This window comes from Magnolia sinica, chromosome 9 (genome assembly GCF_029962835.1).
Source record: "Magnolia sinica isolate HGM2019 chromosome 9, MsV1, whole genome shotgun sequence".
In the NCBI taxonomy this organism is placed as follows: Eukaryota; Viridiplantae; Streptophyta; class Magnoliopsida; order Magnoliales; family Magnoliaceae; genus Magnolia; species Magnolia sinica.
Genome location: NC_080581.1, coordinates 80,703,923 through 80,728,885, shown reverse-complemented (window position 1 = coordinate 80,728,885; position 24,963 = coordinate 80,703,923). Strand labels below are relative to the sequence as shown.

General features: G+C 38.8%; 3 protein-coding genes, 1 long non-coding RNA gene and 1 other non-coding gene across 5 annotated transcripts; 4 read left to right on the top strand and 1 right to left on the bottom strand.

Moving 5' to 3' along the window:
- The first annotated feature begins 251 nt into the window (after positions 1 to 251).
- On the top strand, positions 252 to 358 carry LOC131257181 (small nucleolar RNA R71). The gene has a single exon (XR_009177195.1). It is a non-coding gene; the product is annotated as a small nucleolar RNA R71 (small nucleolar RNA).
- Positions 359 to 5,148: 4,790 nt separating this feature from the next.
- LOC131255835 (large ribosomal subunit protein uL5z-like) lies at positions 5,149 to 5,945 on the top strand. Its single transcript, XM_058256712.1, has one exon. The coding sequence runs from the start codon at positions 5,208 to 5,210 to the stop codon at positions 5,754 to 5,756; it is 549 nt and encodes a 182-aa protein (XP_058112695.1). The 5' UTR covers positions 5,149 to 5,207; the 3' UTR covers positions 5,757 to 5,945.
- Positions 5,946 to 8,397: 2,452 nt separating this feature from the next.
- On the bottom strand, positions 8,398 to 23,273 carry LOC131255832 (cellulose synthase-like protein E6). Its single transcript, XM_058256709.1, has 5 exons — positions 22,890 to 23,273; positions 12,040 to 12,171; positions 10,223 to 10,447; positions 9,525 to 9,872; positions 8,398 to 9,037 (listed from the first exon to the last, which is right to left on the bottom strand). The coding sequence occupies exons 1-5, from the start codon at positions 23,076 to 23,078 to the stop codon at positions 8,492 to 8,494; spliced, it is 1,440 nt and encodes a 479-aa protein (XP_058112692.1). The 5' UTR covers positions 23,079 to 23,273; the 3' UTR covers positions 8,398 to 8,491.
- On the top strand, positions 14,449 to 15,099 carry LOC131255833 (oxysterol-binding protein-related protein 3C-like). Its single transcript, XM_058256710.1, has 3 exons — positions 14,449 to 14,520; positions 14,604 to 14,722; positions 14,970 to 15,099. The coding sequence occupies exons 1-3, from the start codon at positions 14,502 to 14,504 to the stop codon at positions 15,090 to 15,092; spliced, it is 261 nt and encodes an 86-aa protein (XP_058112693.1). The 5' UTR covers positions 14,449 to 14,501; the 3' UTR covers positions 15,093 to 15,099.
- On the top strand, positions 18,536 to 19,313 carry LOC131255834 (uncharacterized). The gene is made up of 2 exons (XR_009176475.1): positions 18,536 to 18,782; positions 19,110 to 19,313. It is a non-coding gene; the product is annotated as an uncharacterized LOC131255834 (long non-coding RNA).
- Positions 23,274 to 24,963: the final 1,690 nt, after the last annotated feature.

Sequence of the window (24,963 nt, the reverse complement as noted above, 5' to 3'; positions counted from 1 at the left end):
CGAATTTTGCATTAAGGTCGTCTTCTTTTCTTAGGACATACATTCCCGCTTTCTCTCTAGGAATGGGTCTAGTTTGGTCTGATTTAGCAGAGACATTCCATGTCTGCGTATTCTCTGCTAACAAATCTAGAAAATCCCAAGCCTCATTACGATATTTGTCAAGAAAGGTTCCACCACACATCATCTCTATGAACTGACGGGTATCCATGGTGAGCCCCTTTCGGAAAGCATCAATCATATGCCATGGTTCATAACCATGATGTGGACAAGTAATTAGAATGTCTTTGAAGTGCTCCCAAGCTTGAAAAAATAGTTCATTCCTCTTTTGGGAGAACAACATGATTTCTTGTTTTAGTGCATTTGTTTTGTGCTCGGGAAAATTTTTTTTCAAAAACTCTCTACTTAAGGCTTGCCATGAAGTGATGGTATTAGGTCTTAGAGAATTGAGTCAGGCTTTGGCCCAATCCTTAAGAGAAAATGAGAATAACCTAAGCTTAAGTACATCCCTATTGCCATTGTTTACTTGTAACGTTGCAATTACTTCCTTAAAATCCTTGAGGTGCAAGTAGGGGCTTTCAGAATCCAAGCCATGAAATTTAAGAATTAATTGAACCACACCTGGTTTAAAATCAATGTTCCCTGTGTGAGCAGGGAACATTATACAAGATAGCAAAGTTGATCTCTCAGGGTGTAAATGTTCACGTAAAGTCCGTGGTTGGTTTAACACATTCCTATGAACTTCATTTTCATCCTCAAGAGGAGGATTATGTTGATTTTCTCTATTTTGATTTATAGTTGGATCTGGCAGATTTGGATTTAGATTATCAACTGGGTCTGCCATGGAATCCAAGTGATGTTGAGTGCCTCTTCTAAGTGAATAATAAAGGCCTGGAACTAGTCCCCCTTCAGAGAAGAGTCGATTGTTTTGATCCCTACTCCAACGAGACATAAACCATCCACACCACACAACAAATACCACTAATTTAAATCGCAAGTATGATACTTAAAATAAAAATAAAAACTTAAATCAACAACCCAGGTGGCAGGGCCAACCATGAAGGTTCAGTCCACAAAGCAAAATAAATCAACAATCCAGATAGTAGAGCCAACCATGAGGATTCAGTCCACAAAGCAAAATAAATCAACAACCCAGGTGGCAGAGCCGACCATGAGGGTTCAGTCCACAAAGCAAAATAAATCAACAACCCAGGTGGCAGGGCCGACCATGAGGGTTCAGTCCACAAAGCAAAATAAATCAACAACCCAGGTGGCAGAGCCGACCATGAGGGTTCAGTCCACAAAGCAACTTAAATCAACAACCCAGGTGGCAGGGCCGACCATGAGGGTTCAGTCCACAAAGCAAAATAAATCAACAACCCAGGTGGCAGGGCCGACCATGAGGGTTCAGTCCACAAAGCAAAATAAATCAACAACCCAGGTGGCAGAGCCGACCATGAGGGTTCAGTCCACAAAGCAACTTAAATCAACAACCCAGGTGGCAGGGCCGACCATGAGGGTTCAGTCCACAAAGCAAAATAAATCAACAATCCAGGTGGCAGGGCCGACCATGAGGATTCAGTCCACAAAGCAAATAAATCAACAACCTAGGTGGCAGAGCCGACCATGAGGGTTCAATCCACAAAAAAATTTAACAAAAAAATAAAATAAAAATAAATAAATAAATAAATAAAAGTAAAACTAATGCAGAAATTAAACTATGCTAATCTGAAAAATAGATTCAGAGAATGATCTTTGTGATCAAACACCAACTGTAAGACAACCATAGCAATTGGGTGATAAAATCCCAAGCAGGGCAACCTTATGTTATAGTTAGTTCTTCAAAGACCCAACTGAATTTATTTTCAAAGAAAAAGAAAAGAAAAGAAAAAAATAAAAATAAAAAAAATCTACAGAAAATCTGGAGGGTTTAAAAGAAAACTTACCTTAGCTATCTTGCACAGATCTGATTTATCTCAGTCTCTCCCCGACAACGGCGCCAAAAACTTGATTGCTTGCCTCCAAGTGCAGAGGTTCGTAAGTAATATCCTATGAATACAGGGTCGATCCCACAGGGAGATGAATTGCAAGAAGGAAAAAATCAAATGTAAAATAAACTAAGTAATAAAAACTAAATTGATGATTTGATTTTGGGATTTTTGAATGGATGTAATTGAACTGAATAAAATAACACCCAAGCTTCAAAGTTCCACACATAGGTTAATGTTCCAAAATCATGATGACTTGGATAACACAACTAAGATTTGAGTACTATGGTCAGCCTAATCGGAAAATAAAATAGTTTAAATATTTTAATAAATGATATAAAAGATTAGAAAATAATGGATTTGCACCATTGATATATATTCTCAAGCGCCAGTGATTTTAAGTATTCAATATCTATAGGATAATAAATATCAAAGAAATATAACAGGTTGAAAACCTCTCCTATTTAGGAAATCTGATTGATATAGGGTAAGCCTATTCATCAATGTGGATCTCATATGATGAAAATATATGGATCTCACAAGAGGATAAAAAACAAAACCTAAATAATAGATAACATGCATACACCATTCTTCTCATCATTAAAATGATCAATCATCATAACTTAAAGAAATATTAAACCCATGTGCTTCCCTTCTAGCTTGGGCTAGAGGGAACTTAGAAAAACATAATTAAATTGCAGAAATAAAAAGCAACAAGAAAGAAAGAAGAAAAAAATGCAAATAGAAAATATCTAAAATAAAAAAAAACAACTTATAAAGCTTTAATAAAACTAAAAACTCTTAAAAAAAACCCTAAATATTGCTCTTGAATGCTTCTAATGATGTTTAAGAATGCCCTAGGAGGCCCTATTTATAAGTAGGGAACTCTAATTTTCGTACAAAGTTGAAAACCTTAGAAAATGCTTCAAATATACGTATTTTGTCAAAATAGACTTCTCGCTGCATAGTTCATTTAAAACAGACTTCCTGCTGCGTAGTTTTTCAAAATAGACTTCAGAGCTTTATAATACACTTTTCAGGACGATTTCAAAATTCTTCACTTCAAATCATCGATTCTTTTCATTCCTCACTTGGTTTTCTTGGATCTTTGGCATGTGAATTCTTCAATCTTGGTTTCCTAAGATCCATCCCTTGCCTTGGTGATTTTTGAGCATCAAATTCTTACTTTTTAGCACCCTTTTTTAATCCAAGCTCTTAAATTTATCTTGCAACACATACATGAGTAAAATAGAATATTAAGATGATTTATGTTCAAAAAACCAAGGTATAAATGGAAAAAATTATGCAATATTGGAGTCTCAACACCGAGCTGGACAGTCAGGCTCGAGGATTGAGCTGAGCCGAGTTTAAGCTGAGGTTAGCCAGTGGCCGAGCCGAGTCGAGCTGAGGTTTTTGGCTCGATGTACACCCCTATGTGAGACCAACCATTGTGTGTGTGTTTTATCCATATGGTGCATTGGTTTTGCAACTCATTTTAATACATGATTCTAAAACTGAAGGATATCTAAAGCTCAAGTCAACCACACCACGAAAAAGCGGTGGCCATGGAAGGCCTACCATTGAAAAGTTCTTGGGACTTTGAAGTTTAGGATCCAATTGATGTTTGTGTTTTTTCTTTTTACATGTTTTTAGATAAGATGGATGGTAATGTCCCAAGAACATCTCAAATCAATATATGGCTTCCCAGATGAATATTGATCTAGATCGCTATAGGATAAGGAATTCTGATCCAAATGGTGCCGGTAATTCAATCCAAGTAATGTTAGAGTATGCCTATTTGTTCATGCCATTAGTCCCGTGATATTTAAAGTTTTGCGGTTGGTAGATTTTTATTCATTATTATTATTGTTGTTGTTTTTGAGAGAGGGACCAGGCCACCATTAAAAACTTCCTTTGGCCCACTATAAATTTATTTTCTATATGATTAGGTCACCTAGTACTGGATGAACATATATTACAAATATCAACTAATTAATCAAAAACTTTTAAAGTCACTAGGAAGTTTTTAATTGTAAGTGTCTAATCATAACTGTTTTATGTAATGTGGTTCACGTGAGATTTGGATCTGCCTCATTTTTGGGCTGATTCACTAAAATGAGATCTCGAAATAGATGGACGGCATGGATAAAACACATAATGGTGGGCCACACAATATTTTCAATTGCCGACGTTGTACCGGAATAGTTGCTATCGAATCCAAGTGCGTACAGAGGCTACACTCTGGGAGCGGATTGCGTACTGACTAACTCAGTACCGTAAGCGTACTGAGTAAACTCTGTGGGGGCACACGTTCATTCATGCATTTTATTCAACCCGTTCATCCATTTTACGAAATAATTTTAAGCCTTTAAACCAAAAATGAAACCTATAAAATGATCAAATGGACCCACCAATATAAACAATGTGAGTTGAACTTCTATCATTGAAAAGTTCTTGGGGCCACATAAGTTTTAGATCAAGCTAATATTTGTTTTTTTCATTTCATCCATTTCTGTATGGTCTTATGAAAAGGTTGGATGAAAAATAAACATTACTGCGTGCCTTAGAAAGGTTTCAACGGTGGAAATCAATATTTCTACTGTTTCATGTGTTATGGTTCAGTTGAGGTGTGGATATACTTCAATTTTTGGTCTCAACGCCTAAAATGATCTTTAAAAACAGATGGACGGCGTGGATAAACCAAATGAATTCACGGTGGGCCCAAAAGAGTTTACTCAGTACGATAATAGCGTAGGCAATCTGATTTCCTACGCTCTGACGTATCTGTTACTGGTACCGAAATAGTTGTTATCGAGTCCCAAGTCGGATAGAGTCTACAGCCTCACGTAACGTGTGCTGAAGGAACGAGTCCGAATCCAACCAGGTCATCTGCCAAATCACTTGCAGATTCTTCGTGATAGCATCGTATCCATTTCAGCCCATATATATCTCTCTAATCTCTGTAGATTCTTCTTCTCAATTGTTTTCTACTTTTAGTTTTCCTCCATTTCGGGTTGTGTGCGGCTCAAATGAGATAAGCCTCTTCTTTCCCAAATCATGTATTCCAACAGCGTGTAGCAATACATAACTGAGAAAGAGAATAACACCCATCTCACGCCCTTTTATTAGATATAGAGAGCGTCTCCCAGTAACTCCAGGTTTCTTTCATTCCAACCTCCCGCCGGTCGAAAAGCTGTTCTGCTCTCACCTTCAGAGAAAGCCATGGCTTCGGAGAAGAAGTTGTCGAATCCGATGAGGGAGATAAAGGTGCAGAAGTTGGTCCTCAACATCTCCGTCGGAGAGAACGGAGATCGTCTTACCAGGGCTGCTAAGGTCTTGGAGCAGCTGAGTGGGCAAACGCCAGTGTTCTCCAAGGCAAGGTACACTGTTCGATCCTTTGGCATCAGGCGTAATGAAAAGATTGCATGCTATGTCACTGTTAGGGGGGACAAGGCAATGCAGCTATTGGAGAGCGGGCTCAAAGTGAAAGAATGCGAACTGTTGCGAAGAAACTTCAGTGATACCGGGTGTTTTGGCTTTGGTATCCAGGAACATATTGATCTTGGAATCAAGTATGATCCTTCAACGGGCATTTATGGTATGGACTTCTTTGCAGTTCTTGAACGCCCAGGGTACTGTGTGGCTCGTCGCCGCAGGAGCAAGTCTCGTGTTGGGATTCAGCACCGTGTCACAAAGGAGGATGCCATGAAGTGGTTCCAAGTCAAATACGAGGGCGTCATCCTTAACAAGTCCCAAAATATCACCGGCTAGATGTCATGACTCTCCTGCCCAATCTTGAGTCATACAGCTCCATTTTTATATTTTTCTTATTTGGTGCAGACTAGGACCTGGAACTCTCTTCTTCATCTTTTTCAGATAATCTTGATATAATCTGTGCTGGTGGAAGTATAGCTATTTTCATGGTTTCTAAGTTCGAGTTATGTTATTTTCTTTGCTCTATTTAAATTTATTTTTTTGCTCTAATATATTTTTATGCTATATAATGTTTATATATATATATATATATATATATATATATATATATATATATATATATATATATATATATATATAGGCTGCACTGAATATGTGGAAGAAGGTATTGTGACGTGTGTTTCCTCCATGAAATTGGAATGATGTTGTTGATATCTTCTTTTGACAAAAGAGATTAGTGCCTGCAGCCACCTTTTTTTTTTTTTTTTGGGAGAAACTGAGGTTGCATTGATTGGATTGGGGCGAAATTACAGCCTAGACACTTCGGGCAGGGAGCAGAGAAAAAGGATCTGCCTTGCCTATCATATGCTAAACTAAAAACCCAAAGACCCAGCTGAACAGGAAAACAGCAGAAAGAAACCAAAAAAACCCACAAGGACCCGAAAACAGAAAAGACGGAGAGACTAGAGCTGCTGCTAAGAAGCTTGTTCTCTGATGGAGCCAAGGCCCGCCCTTTTTTTTCTTTTTTTTCTTTTTTTAAACATCTTCACTCTGGTATCTCTAACTGCACCTAACCCAACCTTATCCAAGAACAGAAGGCCACGAATGCGGGGAGGAAGATCCCGATAATGAGAGATCACAATAGACGCCTGAGTCCCGCTAGCCTCCCTAGCCATACCGTCTGCCGGGCTATTTCCTTCCCTGGGAATAACCGAAAATACCAATTCAGCTGCCTATACCAAACTCTTGATCCTAGCGATCCAGGGCTTCCAATTCCAAGGGGTGGCTGAAGTCACCGATAGAAGCCCCGCCGCAACCCTTGAATATGTTTCCACAATAATTTTTGAAAAGCCTCTATCCAGACAGAGGATAATACCATCATATATGGCCAAATCTCCACTTGGTTGTTCGAGCCCACCCCATAGGCCGACGAGAAGGCAAGAACCCCATGCCACTAAACACTACATGATGGTCGTGTACCCAACCCCAATTATCTGGGATAAGGCTTAGATGATGATGATGATGATGATGATGATCTTATGTAGGTATTGCGTTAGTCCAGGGTCTCACTTAATCCGCTCCCCTCCCATGTGGCCCACATGCAGAGATGATATGACGATCGCAGCCATCCATCTTTTGGGTGTGTATGTAGCTGCTCGCCCAAACTCCGACCATCTGACAATCAAAATATATAATCAAAGCTATTCTTTATACAATTAAATCAGAGGAATTAATGGATAAACTTTTGATTATATATTTTGATTGTCAGATGGTGGGAGTTCTGATTGAGTGGATAAACTTTTATAGCCAGCCTTTTCTAATTGGGATAATCAAATCAGTCCTTGATTTCCATGATCAAATCAGATGACGATTGTGACCAATTCATTTATCCACTCAATCTTGACCATCCATTTTCCATACTATTGGTCAAATGTTTAAGAGAATAGGTGGTTCAAGTTGACTATTGGACATCATTAAAAGGTTTAGAGCCGTCGATCATGTCCCATGAGTGTGTATATATATATATATATATATATATATATATATAGTTTGTGTATATACCGATATAAAAAAACACATACATGTTTTTTTTTTTAAAATGGAAAGATGATTTTTATTTCAGAGAAGATTTTACAAGAGAGCCTATTCGGGCAGAAGGAAACCAGAGCCAAGGCCTGGACTGCCTATCATATTTTATACAGATCGGTTACTAAAAGATGATGAACAAATTAATATTGTTGATCAAAGTTACTTGAATATAGATGAATACAGGCCCATGTGTTACTTCAGACCTAAATTCCAAGTCAGAAGTCATTTCCGGATTCTAATTTGTGCTTGAAAGTAGACCTATCAAGTACCCGTGCCCAGCTAGAGCAGTACACCAGCATGTGACTTACCCAGGCCAAAGCAGACCTGAATAGACTACAATACATGTTTTATGGAGCATGTGAAACACCCAAGCTCATTACACCCCATCATCTTTTATATGTCAAACCTAATCTTTCCATTAGAATGCTTGTGTTCACTTACATGCAAAAGATCAGCCTCATAAAAGACTCCACTGGGCCACACCAAGGGAAATAATGTAAAATTGCACCAAAAAAGGCTGATCTATGTATCTTCCCCTAGTCCTGCTGGTGAGTCACACCTGATGAATGGATTTGATGAATCACATACTCCATCGTGGCCCTACACAACATAGGGTTGGCATCCCATCCCCATTGTTCCCTGTTGTGTGGCCTACCTGAGTTATTGATCTGCTGATTTATTTATTTCTGTTATGGTCCAAGGGCTGCATAAAACAGGTATAGTAGAGGATTCTGGTCTGACCCAAACCACGGGCAGTGCCGGATAAGATTGTCTTCCCCTGGATATTTTTGTGCCATCGTCCACCAGCAACAGGACTCGACATGCAAATGTGGCCTGGACTCCTAAAGCATGAACTGTGCTTATAATAATTCAAAATTTACAACCTTATCATTCCACTACACAAAAAATGATAAATGGAAAATGGGATCTATGGCTTTGGTGTCTGCATCAAATTCGTGAATGTTGTATGTGCGACCTATGCTCTAATGCATGGGAATTAGACAGGCCAAAACAGCCAAACCGGTCGATGTAAGTGCAACTGAGGTTGGCAGGCGGCCCATGTCCTTGCGCAAGAAGAGCCCTTGATAGATGGGCCAGTTGATGATGACCAACACCCCACATAGAACAAACTGCAACACCAATGCCTCGACATCTCCGGCTTCGTCACCTATGGCCACCCTCTTGATTGCACCAACTAGACACAATAGGTTAGCCATTACCAATGTGGCTAGGACAGTGAACATGGGAGAAGGGGAACCAAACTCCATGATCTCTTCATCATACCTCTTGGCCACCTCTGCATCAGTTGCCTTGGCCGTGATCACGAATGTTGACTTGCCAAGCCCTAATAACTTAAGTGCTGCATCAATGGTGGCGAATAAGTAGGATGCGGTCCTTTTATAGAGCCAAATCCGCTGTTGGTTCCACCATGACTCGACTGTCTCTCCCAACCATAGCCCCTCACCTAGGCTGTATGCCTGCTTTGCAATGGTTACATAGGCAAATGGTACGAACCATGGGCTTGAGATCTGAAGGGGCATGAAAATTTTCAACGTCAATGTTTTAATTCGATCTACACCATTTGTGGTGTGGTCTGCACCAATGATCTTTTTATATCTCGAAAATTACTTTTGATCATATAATAATATTGCATCAATGGTTATGTGGTATGTATCCAATCACTGTCTACTGCATTTGAAGTTACTCATCAAAAAATTTTGGACGATTGTTTTAGAAATAGTAAGACACCAGAAGACATATTGTGATTGGATACATACCACACTACAGTATGGTAGGCTGTCTTGTATAGTTTCACTTTATGTCATGAATATGGATTCAGTGTATTGCATTAGTCACCATGAAAACCAGATTGTATCATACCATTTCACCATGTACCAGGCCATTTTGGGCCGGTCCTGTTATTCATTGATGAAACTGATTCGTATTGAGCGATATGTACTGGTTCCAGACGATACCATATGGAAGGGGGAGAGAGAGAGTGAGAGAGAGTCATACCCTTGGGAACAAGGAAATGCCATTGAGAAGCCCAAAGGATGGGACAAAAGCATAAAATAGTGTAGGGAAGGCATTGAGAGCCCACGCATTGCCAGCAGCATAGCCCATTTGAAGTCCTAGCTTTATCTTAAGATGCCCTTGTATGAAGGGACAATGCTTAGTGAGGAATATTTGAAGGTGGACTTCTGCCCATCTCTTATGTTGCACCAATGATTGTAATAAGGTTGTAGGTGCAACACCCAAGAATGCTTTCCTTGTTGGGTTGAGATATATAGATTTCCACCCCCTACATTGAATTGCCAAGCCTGTTATCACATCCTCCACTGGACACCCATACTTCAATCCCATCTGCATATATCAGGTACATGCATATATGAAAGGTTCAATTCAGCGACAGGTAGGCCCCATTACAATTTGTGTCCAAAGTCTCAACCGTGCATCTGGAAAGTCCCCTCTAGGATATGGGCTGTCCCAAAAGTCAGCTGTATCCGAAACTTAGGTGGCCGCACCAAAAAAAAAAAGGTGGCCCCACCATCTGGAACAGTGCAAAATCAGGCCCCAAATATCTTAAATCATTCAGGAGCCCCACCCTAGTTTTGGAATAGCATGAAATTTTGCGGGAACCCCATCTAACAGGGACAACCACAATGGGTGTGTGTGTGTGTGTGTGTGTGACAGACAGAGAGAGAGAGAGAGACCTCTTTTCCCCATTGAGTATTATCCTCAGAAGTGCAACTAGCAAGACCTTTTGCTCTCTCCTCCAACTCGATTGCACTTCCCTTTGCTCGCTCTTCCATTCCTTTCTGCCATTCCCCCTTGCATTCCTCACTATACTTCTTTCCACATAGACTCTCCCTCCTAACAAAGCATCCAGTCCCAATGTACGGAGGCCCTCCATGACCATCCATACCATGAAATTCCAGCTTCATAGCCAAGCATATCAAAAGATCCAACGTTATGATGGCTAAGTCTATTGATTTGGCGGGCCATCAAGTGGTTGGGCCATTGCACAAACGCAAGGTGACCAGACTATGGTAGCCATCCAATTATTAATCGAAAAAATGGACAGTTAATCCAAAGTTGAGATAAATCAAATGATGCAGTTCTCTACATTGATCGATCGTATGTTCAAGATTGTCCAATCACTGTGATTTTTTAAGAGGCACGTCTACCTGGTGGCCCACCATAGAACTTTAACTGGAAATTTTGTGATACTTACCCCACCAGTCACTTCGAAGGAATTAGCATAGATATCATTCTTAGTGAGATTATCAAAGCTCTGAGGGAATTGCACGTAAGCGATTTCATGACCCTCTCTTCATCCATGAAAAAACACTATACATCTCTCACTGTCTCGGCATTGTTCGAGTACATATCGCAGTCTATGGTGAGGATGATTGGCCCATTGCTTATGGCTGACGACACCCGTATCTGCAAATTTGATCATGGTGATCATGATGGGATAAACGTGCAGATTGCAGCAATATGTGCTTGTGTGGCGTGTGCATGTGCACCCATGTGGGGGTATTCACACGCACGTGTGTTTGCGTTCATTTAGATACATACATGATTGTTTCTTCAGGTGGGACCCATTGCATACGTGTCCTCCATCAAATTAGGTCAATCCAGTCAGTAGGTGGGCCACACACATAGGGCATTCGCCAAGTTAGCAGATTCACCGAGTAGGAGCATGTGGGATTTGAGTCATCGAATGGCGGGTAGCCCACCAGCTAGCCTAAATGGCATAAGAACACCTAGCCTGATTCATGAATGAACCAGCCTAGTTTTTGGGCCTGGTAATCTACACCGTGGATCCCAAATTATGCATGGATCTCTTGTCCTGCGTATGATCCAGGTCCATCCGTGTAGAATTAACTTTGGAGTCGCCAAATGTATGCTGAGGGTCTTCTGTCAGCACTAGGCTGGCAACGGGCTTGGTGGAATGGTAGAGCTTTGGATTTGGTCCAGATAAAGGGTCAGATCAGGTCTGTAAATGGGGTCATGATTATAATACGAGCCTTTGAAACATTATTAATAAGAATCTGGATCCTCTGCTTGTAACAGAAATTTCTGTTTTCTTGCACTGTGATTGGATCATGTCATCACTGACATTGTCAGCACTACTGTGCAATGTATAATGCCGTGGCCCAATCAAATTACAACAAACAGGAATTTTCTGTCCGTGGACTCCGAATCCTCTACTTGCAACAACAGGAAAATTCATGTTTTCTTGCATCATGATTGGTTCATGTCAGCACTGCTGAATTAAATGTGGTGTGGAATGATGTGGTTCAATTAGATTGCAATAAACAAGAATTTTTAGCTGATCTATGTTTTACAATATTTTCTATTATTGAGGTATGGGGCTTGAAAGAAAAGGCTCGTTACTAAATGGGCCAGGCCTGGCTTGACTTCTTGGCAGTTAATAGTCGGGTCCAGCTCACCCTGACCTTGACCCGGCCGGTTGCCACCCCTAGTTTGCACGTGTTTGCAAATACAAGCATGTAAAGATTACCAATGCGTTCAAAGCACCAGCTTTGAAGTTGTGGTGGTGTTGAGGTCTCTTCTCACGTGACATGTACACGAGTGTTGGCAATGCCGATCCTTCCATGTCCACAGCATTCGGGTCTCCCCTGTCAATTAATATCTGATTTTTTATTAGAAAGACCAAAAAACAGTTAGATGGTTGTGACTCATCCACTGATGATATAGTACATATATATGTTCATCCAGACCGTCCAAAATGTCAGATTCCATGTATGAGAAACATATCCTGAAAATAATACTGATGAAAAGAATCCTGACCATCCAACGAGTGGCTGTCAACTGGGATGGTTAAAAATAAGACTGTCAATTATCCCAAACGGGACCCACGATTTTGATGTCTGAATCAATAAAGTTGCACGCCACGTGTTCAGAAGATAAGTCATAACATTTCAAAAATGCTGGTGAACTATGGACCCCGATTGCTAGGGCCCACCGTGTTATTTTTCTTATCCACGCGGTGCATCCGTTTTCCGAGCTCAATTGACACTACAACAAATGAGACCAACAACGGCACTTTACGTGCCTCTTGCACCGGCGCTGTGTAAAACAGGGCCCAGGGCCACGGATGTTTTACCGTATATATTTATATATTAAAAAAAAATCCTACGGTACTCATTTCGCTCCCGGACCCCGTGCCTCTCTCTCCATCTGCCTCATTTCGCTCCCGGACCCCGTGCCTCTCTCTCTCTCTCTCTCTCTCTCTCTCTCTCTCTCTCACTTGCTTCATCTCCAGATCTCGCGCCTCTCTCTCTCTCTCTCTCTCTCTCTCTCTCTCTCTCTCTCTCCCTCCGTCGCGCTCACTTGCATCATCTCCAGATCTGGTGCGGCCAGCAGCCCCTGCCCTTCATCTCTTCCCCGGCCAGGTACTCATTTCTCTCAAATAGATATTTAAGTTTTTTATTTCTAGATCTGTAAATCCGCAGATTATCAGAGGATACAATATTGGAATTAGGGATTTCCTAAACCTCGTAATAGGAAAAGGATTAGGGGTTTCCTAAAAAATCCCTTTTATGGTTTATTGTTGTGAATGTTTAAGGTGTGCACAACATGTGTTTGATGAAATTTCTCTGTTCTAACAGTTCTCAATTTATATGTTAGAGTTGGCATAGTATTTCAAATTCAAATGTTGTTTGCAGCTATGATGATATGGATTTTGTTCTCTTCTATTTTCCCGATCTGAGTTAATTGCAAAGTGGCTTGCCAAACATGGTATTTCTTTAGCACGGTAGTTTATAAGCACACAGGAATGATAATCATGTCACTATACGAATCAGCTTACCAAACATGGTAGTTTATAAGCACACAGGAATGATAATCATGTCACTACGAATCAGCCGTCATGTAACAGTGCCACTGTTACGCTGTCATAATGGCCATATAACAGGAAAAATGACCCGCATTGTATTTCTTTAGAGAGAGAGATGGCTCTTGTGGCACAACTTGGACCTATCAGAAACAAATGGATCCACTAACTGTCCATAATAATCGCAACAGGACCTGAGATAGGTAGTTAGGTACTTAAACTTAGGTTAATTTTCCACAACTTAAAAACTGGTGGAGACTCTTCAACCGTACACATGGCATAGTTGTACAGCAATCCTGACTGTCCAAATCACTGAACCAACTATGGATGGAGCTATATCAGTGCCATGTGTAAGGTTGATGAGTCACCTACATTCATTCCCAAGAACTCAGGATTCAAGAAGCCAATAAATATTGCTTATACTTTTTTCTTGGTGCCAATATATGTAGCAGGTAATATCACACTCAGAGAACAAGGTCTAGACAGAATGAATACTCAAATCTGCTTCGCTTATCAAAAAGTATTTATATATAATTGGCATTTATTATGCTTTTCATAATATCAACTCGAACATTACATTGGCAGTTACAACTGCAACCTTCCTTACTATTCATAATGAGGAAGTAGTCCTCAATTGGCAGTTGGAAAAAGAGGAACTGTCTGATTCATTTTTCACCGATATTGTCAACTGTACATTGGAGCAGTGATGAAGTGAGATAAGTTCATTTCTTTTTATAATTGCTGCTCATAATTTTCATGACCATGACATTGATCTGTTTGCTCTTTCATTTTTGATGAATGTCTTTTTGTTTTTTGTTTGTTGTATTTCGAATCTTCTTTGCGTCTCTTGCAGGATCAGATAGTTATTGGAAGATGATGCAAAAATATATAGGTTCAGATGTTACATCAATGGTGACACTTCCAGTTCTTATATTTGAGTCCATGACAATGATTTAGGAAGTGGCAGAGGTCTGTGCTATTTGCACTTTAAACCTGATGCTTGTCAATTTTGTGCAATGCCTTCAGCCTTGCTTATCAGATATTGAGCATTATAAATTGCATTATCCTCACATATGCTGGAGTACTCCCACTTGTTAGACCTGGCTGATGAATGTGAGGATCCCTACATGCGGATGGTATATGCTAGTAAGTGGTCTTCTCTACTGTGGTGCTTATGAGTTGTGTGCATGTATTATCTAGTGTAATGGAATATTGGCTATTGTCTGCAGCATCATGGGCAATATCTATTTACTATGCCTATCAACGAACCTGGAAGCCCTTCAATCCCATCCTTGGTGAGACTTATGAAATGGTTAATCATGGTGGCATTACATTCCTTGCGGAGCAGGTGAACTGTCCATAAGTTTACTTTGATTTTGATTTCTCATCTTTTGGCTGCTGATATTTCACAAGAACACTGTCAGCTGATTTTTTTAACACATTCATGCATACACCCACCGCCTCTCCCAACGACCCACCCGTTAATTGCTAAACCATGTTAACATTATTTGTTGTGGTTGCTTTTTCATTGTCATTTCCATGGTGTTGTTCTACGATGCTCAATTCCTTTCTTTTATCATGCTTCCAAATGTCAGGTGAGTCATCATCCTCCAATGAGCACGGGGCATGCAGAAAATGATCATTTTACCTATGACGTGACATCCAAGTTAAAGACCAAATTTCTGGGAAACTCCGTTGATGTGATTCAGTCCTTCTAAATGCACATTAGTGCGTGGTGGTGGACTTTACCTTAGCAAAGGCACAGGGGTAAGTAAAAGAGAAGAACTTTCTCATCTTTAAAGAAAAAAAGAAAGAAAGAGAGGTGTCAGGGCCCACCTAGGCTGATCCACCTATGCTTGATTGATCTGTCAGTAAAGTGTGGACTGCCTCACCTACTAGGGAGGTGTCAGGGCCCACCTAGGCTGATCCATGTCATCACTACACCAAAATTGCTAAATTATAATTTTCATGTTTTGCTAATTAGGGATTTTTGTACGTCTGGAAGTATTTCAAATCCTTGAGGGATTTATAACTGTACCTCCATTGTTAATGGATTTATACACTTCTTGCTATTCCAAGAGATGATATTTCTGTCTACCTTCTGATGCTTGTTTAGCATCAAGATCTAGTGCTAAAGGAATCTACTGTGGTGAATGACAAAGAAGATCAGTGGACCTCTAGGAGGAATCCGTACATCTGTCATTAGAGAATTTCTCCATATCCTTGAGCGTCCTTATGTATTGTTTAGTGGTGCTCTGTTTTGAGGGGGTTTCTGTTTTGGTTACCCTCTCTTTGCTCTATTTGTGTTGACATACGGTATCACTCACCACCAAAACTCATGACAGTTGATATAGGGCCAATATAGAGTGAGCTCTGTTCAGTCCAAATCAGATAGTTAGGTTTTTTAATAACTGTTTTGAAAGATGTGTTCAGGTTGGATTATATATTCCTACTTGCTGAAAATTAGTTTTCTAGGCTGTTTTGGTTAATAATCTTGTTCTTGACTTTGCATCGAATTAAACCACATGCTCCATCATTTGTGCAGGCCCCCATCAATTTCTTTGAGTTCCATTCCTGCGAATGTACTCCATAGGAAGATACTTCATTCAGAATTAAACCACCTACTCCATCATTTTTGTTTTTGTTTTCGAGGGGAAACTGCTTCAAGTGTGACCACTTTGGCATAAATTACTCTGGGCCCCACAAAGTTTACTAAGTACGCATGCTTGTAGGACGCAATCGCTCTATTCACACGCGTGACATGTGTGTACGAGAGTTTTGAGCTGTTCATCAGGTGTGCCCTGGACCATATGCACCGTGGCTCGAATACCTGCAGGCTGGTAAGGTAATCAGGTGGGCCATGTGAATATATTGAACATGGACTATTGTTCAATCCTTTCTAATTGTCAATATTACTCATACAAGCATGGCTCACCTAGTGACTGGACCGGCCTCTTATTTTGCCACAAAACATATCAAGATGTGAAATACCAGATGAACGACCGGGATCTTGCATGCACATGCAATGTTCGCATGTGCAAGGAGATTCAACCCCTATCATCTTAAAGAGCAATTATACTGTCTTTAGCATTCTTGGGTCACGCCTCCTTTCAAGTGGGCCCATGATATAATATATTGATCTAGACCGTTGATCTGGTGCATCCACTATTGTTTCTTGTTTTGTGGTGTACGGTTTGGACACATCAACAAAGTTATAAGTGATGTATTCGTACTTATATATATATATATATATATATATATCTTAGGGACTGATAGAGCGCATGCTGCTCGTATCAAGGCAGTTGATTTATTTAAATATAAGGGAGTAAAAAAAAAAAAAAAAACTATGATATCTGGTTGAGTTGATTCTTTTATTTTAAAGAAAAACAAAAACCAAGATGGTCATGGTTTGCCAAGTATTAAACATGTATAAACTTTGATATTCTGGTCGAGTGTGGAGGTTCATACACTTGCACCTAGATATTGGCATAAATCCACTCAAATTAAACCACATGCTCCATCATTTGTGCAGGCCCCCATCAATTTCTTTGAGTTCCATTCCTGCGAATGTACTCCATAGGCAGATACTTCATTCATTAAACCACATGCTCCATCATTTTTGTTTTTGTTTTCGAGGGGAAACTGCTTCAAGTGTGACCACTTTGGCTAGCTATGTTCTTCTTGCTGTAACTCATTAATGTTTTATGCTTTTTCGATACGTCGCTAAATCAATTTCTAATATAACATTGATGATAATTTGTGCTTTATTTTCTTTGCAGTCAGCGTAAGTGAAATTGAAGCATTTTATGAGCTTTTTAAGGAGATCAGCAATATTGTATGTTCTTCAAAAAATAAGTAGACCTGCTACTCTGTCATTGCAGGAAGAGTACCAATTAGCCCTGTGTCGTCTAATGTTGCATTCTAGTACTGGGATTTTCCATGTTGCTCTATTTGTCGAAACCCCATCTTTTTTCCCTTGTCACTCATACGTGAAATAATAAAATGCTATGCTTTAGTTTATTTATATAATAACATGTGAATTGTGAAAGAATCGTCAAAATAAATAATGAATATTTACCTGAAATAACTTTTTATATGTTGAAGAAGTTTCACAAAATAAAAGGTAACAATAGGTAAATGCAAACATAAAATTGTTTCTATATATGAGCCATGTTTAGGACTGTCTAATATGCAGACGCATTTAAGTGTCGACATGATGTGACTTCATAAAAATGCCTTTTTTTTAATTTTTAACTAAGCTATCCTTTTATTGTAAATGTGGGCAGTTGCCGATTTCTTTTCTTTTGATGTATTTTATGTTGTTCCATTGATGAACTTTTTGGTTGATCCATGACTGAAAGTTATGTAAGTAATAACTTATCTTCTGCAAGGAGCATTATGTTTGTGGTTACTATCCCATGGATTGTGCTTAGTTTTTAATGATTTTTCATATTTATTTATTTTTTCAATTTTCTTTAATTACAGAGATCTTTTTTGGTGTAGTTCTTAGATTAGGAGGAAAAACAGAGAAATTGAAAAAAAGAAAGGAAAAGAAAAGATAATGCCTTTGGTACTTGTTAACATTTGTGAAATTCTATCTCCTTTCAGTTTTTGTTAAGAAACTAATATTTTCAATTTTTTGTATTTCCATTGTAGTTTAGGAAGTTTATTTCAGAGTTTTGGAGTTTGTCGAGATGATTTGAAGCCATATTCAGATTGAGGAGGATTGGAAAAAAAAATATTTCCAAATAATTTTTAAGTTTTTCATATCATATATCACACTTGATGGTGATTGGTGACCTCCTTCTGCATCTTGCAGGTGTACATGTCAGATCTAACAACACTAATTACTTGGACATGTGAAAGCCGCAGTGATTTAATCAAGGTATTCAGGCATCACAATGCTTATTGGGCTCCCATTTCATTTTACTTAGGGCTATTGTGAAAATATGGCATTCCTCCTTGATGGCTGGCAAGCTGATAAGTGTTCTTTGATGTTGAACAAGGGGTTTGAGATAATAGAGTTGATAGTTGATGTGCAGTACTGCTTACAGGTGCGCTCTCATTTACAATTGTGTATAAAAGAACATTGTTGAGTCATTGATATATTTTAAAGCTACTAGAAATCTATAGGCCTTCTGTATATGGCCTTATTAGGAAAATGGTGGATGGTAATAGGTCCTTTCATGTTTGTACGTGGAGGATAGTTGCATGTCTTTATCTCCGAATCATTTAAGTCATCAACCATTCTCTTTTTCTCATTCTACCATGAATTGCTGATTGGGTTTGCATGTCTTTATCTCCATAGCTCTCATCCTTGGAGATGGACTCTATAACTTCATCAAAGTACTGTCTTTCACCATCAGAAGCTTCCATGGTAGATTGAAATGGAAGGACCCTCAGAACAGGTAAAAAACCATGATAAGGGTTTGAACTGTTTCGCATTTGAAATTATTTATATGCAAGAATAATTGTGAATATTTCAAAGTCTTGGTTGAGTTTGTGACTTGTAACCTTAGTTCTGATTAATAAGATATAAATTGGCTATCACTCTCAGCTGTTCAGGCAGTTTTGGTTGGGTTCGTGACTTTACTATGGTTCTGTTAATAAGATATAAATTGGTTATCCCTCTCAGCAGTTCAGGCATTGATAGTTCCCAGTTTTATGACCTTGTAAGAATTACAACCCAAGTGCAGTATGGCCATGTAATGATGGATGTTGTTTCTTTATTGCAGGCCCTTGTTTACATGTTACCACATTCACGCGCATGTTCGATGATAGCAAAAGGGATGGGTAGTTCAATTGCAAGAAGAGAATCATTGCATGTGAGTTGTCTGCGTTATAAAACACAACTTTCTTGATTGTAATCTTGTCACCTACCCTATTGAATAATGACAACTGTTCAAGGTCTCCATTAAATATGAACCATTGGTTGTAACTGTCTCATGGCTCATTCTAGGCCCACCAAATCAATGGCTTTGGTGACCAGAAGGTGTGCGCTTTAGGTTATTTATTTATTCAAGACCATTTTTAATTTATTGTAATAAATATTATATTTTTTTTATTGTGAAGTAATATAAATTTTGTTTAATATTCAGTTTTAATTGTATTGCATCATTTTTTATATTTCAAATATTAAAAAAATGCACGTTTCAATTGAATTATATAAAAAATATTATTGGCCTGCGGGGCCTTTCAAATCAACAGAAAGACCTTTACCGGCGCTTTTCCGTGAAAAAAGTGTATAGAAAGAGAGCATTTACTGGCGCTTTTTATACTTTTGTCGGCGCTTCTGTTAGAAATGCCATTATATAATTGCGGCGCTGATACAAGCGCCGCTAAAGGATACTAGCGCTGCTGAAGCTTTTACCGACACCCCCAACTATCGGCGCTTGCCTAGCGCTGCAAAAAGATAAGCCAGCGCTTTTTGGGGATTTTAGTGGCGCTTTTGAGCGCCGCTAAAGATCCTTCCTCTTGTAGTGTGAGGGCGTGGCAGCAGAATTGAAGAACATCCAAAGCTCAAGTTCACCACACCACGGTAAACAGTAGCGCTAATGTAGTCCACCGTTGAAACCTTCCCAGGGCGTACAGTTATGTTCATTTGACATCCAACCTATTCATAAGGTCACCCAAACATATATTAAGGGAAAACATTAATATCAGCTTCATCCAGAGCTTTTGTGGCCCTGCTAAGTTTTCAATTGTAGGCATTCAATGCAATTTCCACTATTTTTTTCGTGTGGCCTACTTGAGCTTTGATATTCTTCAATTCGGGGCTCATCAACTCAAATGACATCCAAACATGAATGAACAGTGTGCATTGTTATATTTGATGTCTTAAATCGAGTTAGATATGAGGATATGTATGTGCTATTGACAGATTATTCAATGTCACCTTCAATGACATCCAACAGTGATCAATCCCATTGAGATTATTCAGATTTTCACCAGTTGGTTGTTAGACTTACTGGGCGCTTTCTCGATGTCATCGCTGAACATTCGAGTCATCAAAGCTCAGTTCGATGGCATCGAAGATGAATCAGTGCAATCGGAGAAAATCGAATTTTCATGTGTTGTCTCTAGACTGTTTTGGCATTAGTTCAATATGCCAAGTGCCAACGTTCCACATGTTCAACTTTTTTTTCAACATACTATTATTATTATTATTATTATCTTTATTATTTTTATTTTTATACACTCACACCCCACATACCTACGCAATTCACACCAGTGTAATTTTATCACAACGGGTACTTGATAAAACACTTGTAAGTCTACCACTAAGGCATGAGTAATGAAACTTAGTATTAAACTTAAAAGCACTACACAGGTGTCAATGCAATACACGCTAACACATGTCATTGCTCACCGTTAAGTGCCCCACCTGGCACTATGCCACATGTACAACATCTGGCATGGTCATGCTCAAGCACCTGGCGATAATGTATTGCATATGACATTATACAAGTTTGCAGCACGTGCCAGTTTGACTTCAAATGCCCTGCATGTGCTATTTGTGCATCATATATCACTAATATCTTCAATCACTCCACATGTTTTTTTCCACTTTCAAGCAGCCAGCAAAAATAGCAGTCCAAGTGCCAATCTTTTACACCATACATATGCTTTTATTCTTAAGTGCAGTTGCCAACGTTTTGACAAACAATGGACATGGGATTCTTTTTTTAACAATTTTATTGGAAGACAACTGGGGGAAGCAACTTCTTCCTTCCACAATTTCTTGAGAATGTTGTTTTGTAGTACTTAGAGATTGTTTCCTCAATAATAATAATAATAATAATAACAACTTCTTTTCAATTGATCCAAACAAGAGAATTCATATCCTTGTGTTAGGACTTTAGTGCTACTAGTGGGGTTGGGATACATGGACAATCCAATTGATCATCGATCCTCACCATTCATAGGTCCAGCACACAATTCATGGATTTTCATGGAAAATTCACTCAGACCGCATGATTCTAACCACCTGGGTACAATAAAAGTACGGTTAAGAATATTTATTTGAAAAATGCCCCTATAAAGACTTTTATACATCTCTTTAGGCAATCCTAATCATCTCATCCAAAGTTTACAAAAAAGATATATGTGGAAAGAAGGCCAACTTATAGATGTACTGTGGAGCATTCCATCCATGTGTTTACTAAACAGATTTCTGTGAAAGGAAGACCTATCAGTAAAGTTAGGCATAATATGAGTCAATACGAACCAAGTAGATTTTACTCAATCAAAACTCAAACCAAGTTGAGTCTGAGTCACCCAGTAACTCGACTCGACTCAACTCAACTCGAAATCTGATTCGGTACTGACTCGATTGGATCTGAAACCCAACTCTCTCTCTCTCTCTCTCTCTCTCTCTCTATATATATATATATATATATATATATATATATATATATATAATCTATTTGTGTAATGCAACATCCATAAATACATGAGAAGAATAAGGGTATTTTGGAAAAGATTCAGCTATAAGTAATAGCCCACGGCTAGGGTTTTCCAAACTGCGCCTCCCTTAGTAGGGTTTCTCTAAAAAGAAGGGAAAGCAACTTGAGGTGAAATTCCATTTTCTTCATATCACATTTAATCATATGAGATTTTAGCTATTTCATTTTGATAGATGGTGAAACTCCAATTTCTAAGGATCACATTTCAGCAATATGCATTTGGCAGTTTCTCATATTGTATTTTAGCTATTTTAACTGATGGAATGAAGATTTTCATTTTTTTTTTCCCTGGTTTCCTCAACGGAGGACAATGAAGATTTGACTAATATGATAAGGTCCACTCGTGTTGTAAATGGCAATTATTGCCTTTGATGATTTATCTATTTCCCGAGTCCGTTTTCTTTGGATTTCTTCTTTTTTCTTGTTCTTTACATTTTATTTTTTTTGGGTTAGCTTGTTAGTACACACCCATGACAGTACACACACACTCCATGTTAGCCACCCCGCTAGGGATCGATACCAAGACCTCAAGTGTTGAAACGAGTATCTCCACTCAGTCTGCCAGTTGAGCTATGGATCTGGGTGTCTTGTTCTTTACTTGTTTGTTTGGTGAGAAGGAAAGATTGAATATGATTCACGTAACACGCGCATGGCATTTGTGGGTGGGCCCATTCATGGCCTTGGTCCAGAAATGGTTGCCCACCACACCCGACATGACTCGGTGTTGACTCAACCCAGCTCGGTCCCTGTGACCAGGTTGGACTCGGTCCTTGTTAGTCCAGGCTAGACCCGGACTTGGATCGAGTCAAGCATGCTGGACTCAGTACCGAGTCGGGTTCGGGTCAAGTCTATTTCAAAATCATTTCAAAATTAGGTCGGATCGGGTCAGCCCTAACTCAGTCTGACTCGGGACAATGCCTAGCTCTACTTCTGAGTCCAGTTTTTAGTTGATGGCCTTTATACAGTTGGCCCGGCAATCTTGATGGTTTAATTTGAACATATGCCATGTGTATGAACATCACATTCCACAAAAATGTCATTGAGGTTTACCTGAAGAATGGCCTGATGATTGCGCGTAGTTACCACCGAATTCCACTCAGAGAATCCTTTGTGCTCAGTTCTGATTTCTTCCGGGACCAAACCCAGCTTAATTATGGTTTCGACCCGATTGACCATTTTTTCATACAATTCCTGCAGAAAAGAAAAAAAAAAAATCAAAAACCTTTTGTAATTGAGCATGCTTTTGGCCCAAATTAGATTTTCTTGCTCATCAACAGTGTAACATTTTGTGGGGCCTAGCTACCGTCATCAGATCTAGACATCTTATTAGGTGCCCATCATCAACAATGTATAATTTTGTGGGGCCCACATGAATGCCCCTTTTCATACTCTCCCCTTTTAAATATAACTTCACAAGTCAAAAGCTAACCTTAAGACCCGGCTGCAATTAAAAATCAAAACTATACAAACAACAAATTACTTATATTCTTACATATTTACGATTTTAAATTAAGAAGAATTTTGAGCTCATTACTGGCTAGACTAAATTAGACAAATAGATGAGCAGTTCAACATTGCCACCGACAAAGACACTGCATGTCCATTTGGGCCGTTAAACATTGACTCATAGATGTAAGGATCTAGGGCTTGTTTCGTTGCCACTTAAAAATGATTTCAACTCATTTTAATTAATTGTAATATTGCGTTAGAGATTATTAATAATTCTTACCAAAAATAAATAGAGCTTTTGACATGTACTACGATCCCATTTTCGTTATGCATAAATAATCCCTACCTTTTTAGCATTGTCAAATAAACCCTTTGCTTTTTATTTTTGGTTATAAAACATCATATGATTAACCTTTATCAATGTTGACTACTAAGGTTGACCATTGATAACATAAAATGATGCTTTTGTTCATAAGCTTATAGAGACTATGGATATTCTCATATTTGGGGAGATCCAAATTACTTGGTTGTGGACCCTAATATGGTCAAATGATTTCGACATCCAATAGTGGGCCATGATATTTGATTTAAACTATTTAAATGGTAGATTAAAATCATCAAATTCATGTTTACATAGTGACAAAATAAGAAATTTTCTTATTTCTACTAAGTTAAGGGCAAGAGTTTCATTTTATATGGTCAACAGTCAAATTTGGTGGTCAAAGGTCTTCTTGAACCATCAATCATTGATGTAAAGCGGGTTGCGGACAGTTTCATGGCTAAGATGGATCAGAAAAGGCCTAGTCGACAACAGAAGTGATACGGACCATTGGACCTTAGATCGGGCATATCTCACAATCCGGGATGAGTTACCTGACGTAAAATATATGATTTTGGGGTAGAACAAGCTACTTTAGCCAACCAACCCTTCTACACCGGGTTATGCAGCTTGGAATTGCGAAAAACCCCTGAATCGACAGTCATTTTCCTGTTTTAATTTCGTCTTTACCATAAATAGTAAGTTTTAGTTTTATTGTAACTCTTCATCTGTCGGGCTTTAGGAGTTGCGCCCAACGTGAAGAGAGCTTAGAATAATTAGGAGAACGATTTGGTGAAGCCAAATAGGATACTTACTATTTTTGGCCGAAAACCTTGCGCACTAGTAGACATCACGACCGTCTATAAATAGTAAGTTCACTATTTATAGTAAGTTGCGGATTCTAGGAGTTTGAGTTGTAGTTTTATTCTGATTTCTTTCTCATTGCTTGGTACCCCTATTTAAAGGGTTGTGAATTCGTTTTTATTCATTCATTAATCAATTTCGAATTTATTAGAATTTATTTCTATTTTCTGCCTTCTTTCCTCGTGGATTTGAGAAGTCTCTGTGAGGAGTCCAGAGAAGTTCCGTGGATTCGGAATAGTTATCCTCTTGAGGAAGACGGTGCTCGACCTCACGTCCTCCCCTACGTCAATAATACTAAAAGTAAAGCATATAATATTTTATAACTGTATAACATTAATAACACTAAAAATGAAAAAATGTTATTTGACATATAATAACAAAGGAAGCTGCACTATGGAAAAGAAAAAGGAAAAAGGACAAGAAATATAATGGGGTTTTTACCTAATAAAATTTGGGAGCATATGATATTCGCATAACATACTTTGACTATAT

Coding starts and splice junctions, on each gene's coding strand:
- LOC131255835 (XM_058256712.1), top strand. CDS start 5,208: ATGGCTTCGGAGAAGAAGTTGTCGAATCCGATGAGGGAGATAAAGGTG.
- LOC131255833 (XM_058256710.1), top strand. Junction 14,723..14,969: donor TTACATTCCTTGCGGAGCAG/GTGAACTGTCCA, acceptor TCCAAATGTCAG/GTGAGTCATCATCCTCCAAT.
- LOC131255832 (XM_058256709.1), bottom strand. CDS start 23,078: ATGCTCAATTACAAAAGGTTTTTGATTTTTTTTTTTTCTTTTCTGCAG. Junction 10,448..12,039: donor CTGGTGCTTTGAACGCATTG/GTAATCTTTACA, acceptor TTGGCTATGAAG/CTGGAATTTCATGGTATGGA. Junction 9,038..9,524: donor GCATTTCCTTGTTCCCAAGG/GTATGACTCTCT, acceptor ATGCCCCTTCAG/ATCTCAAGCCCATGGTTCGT.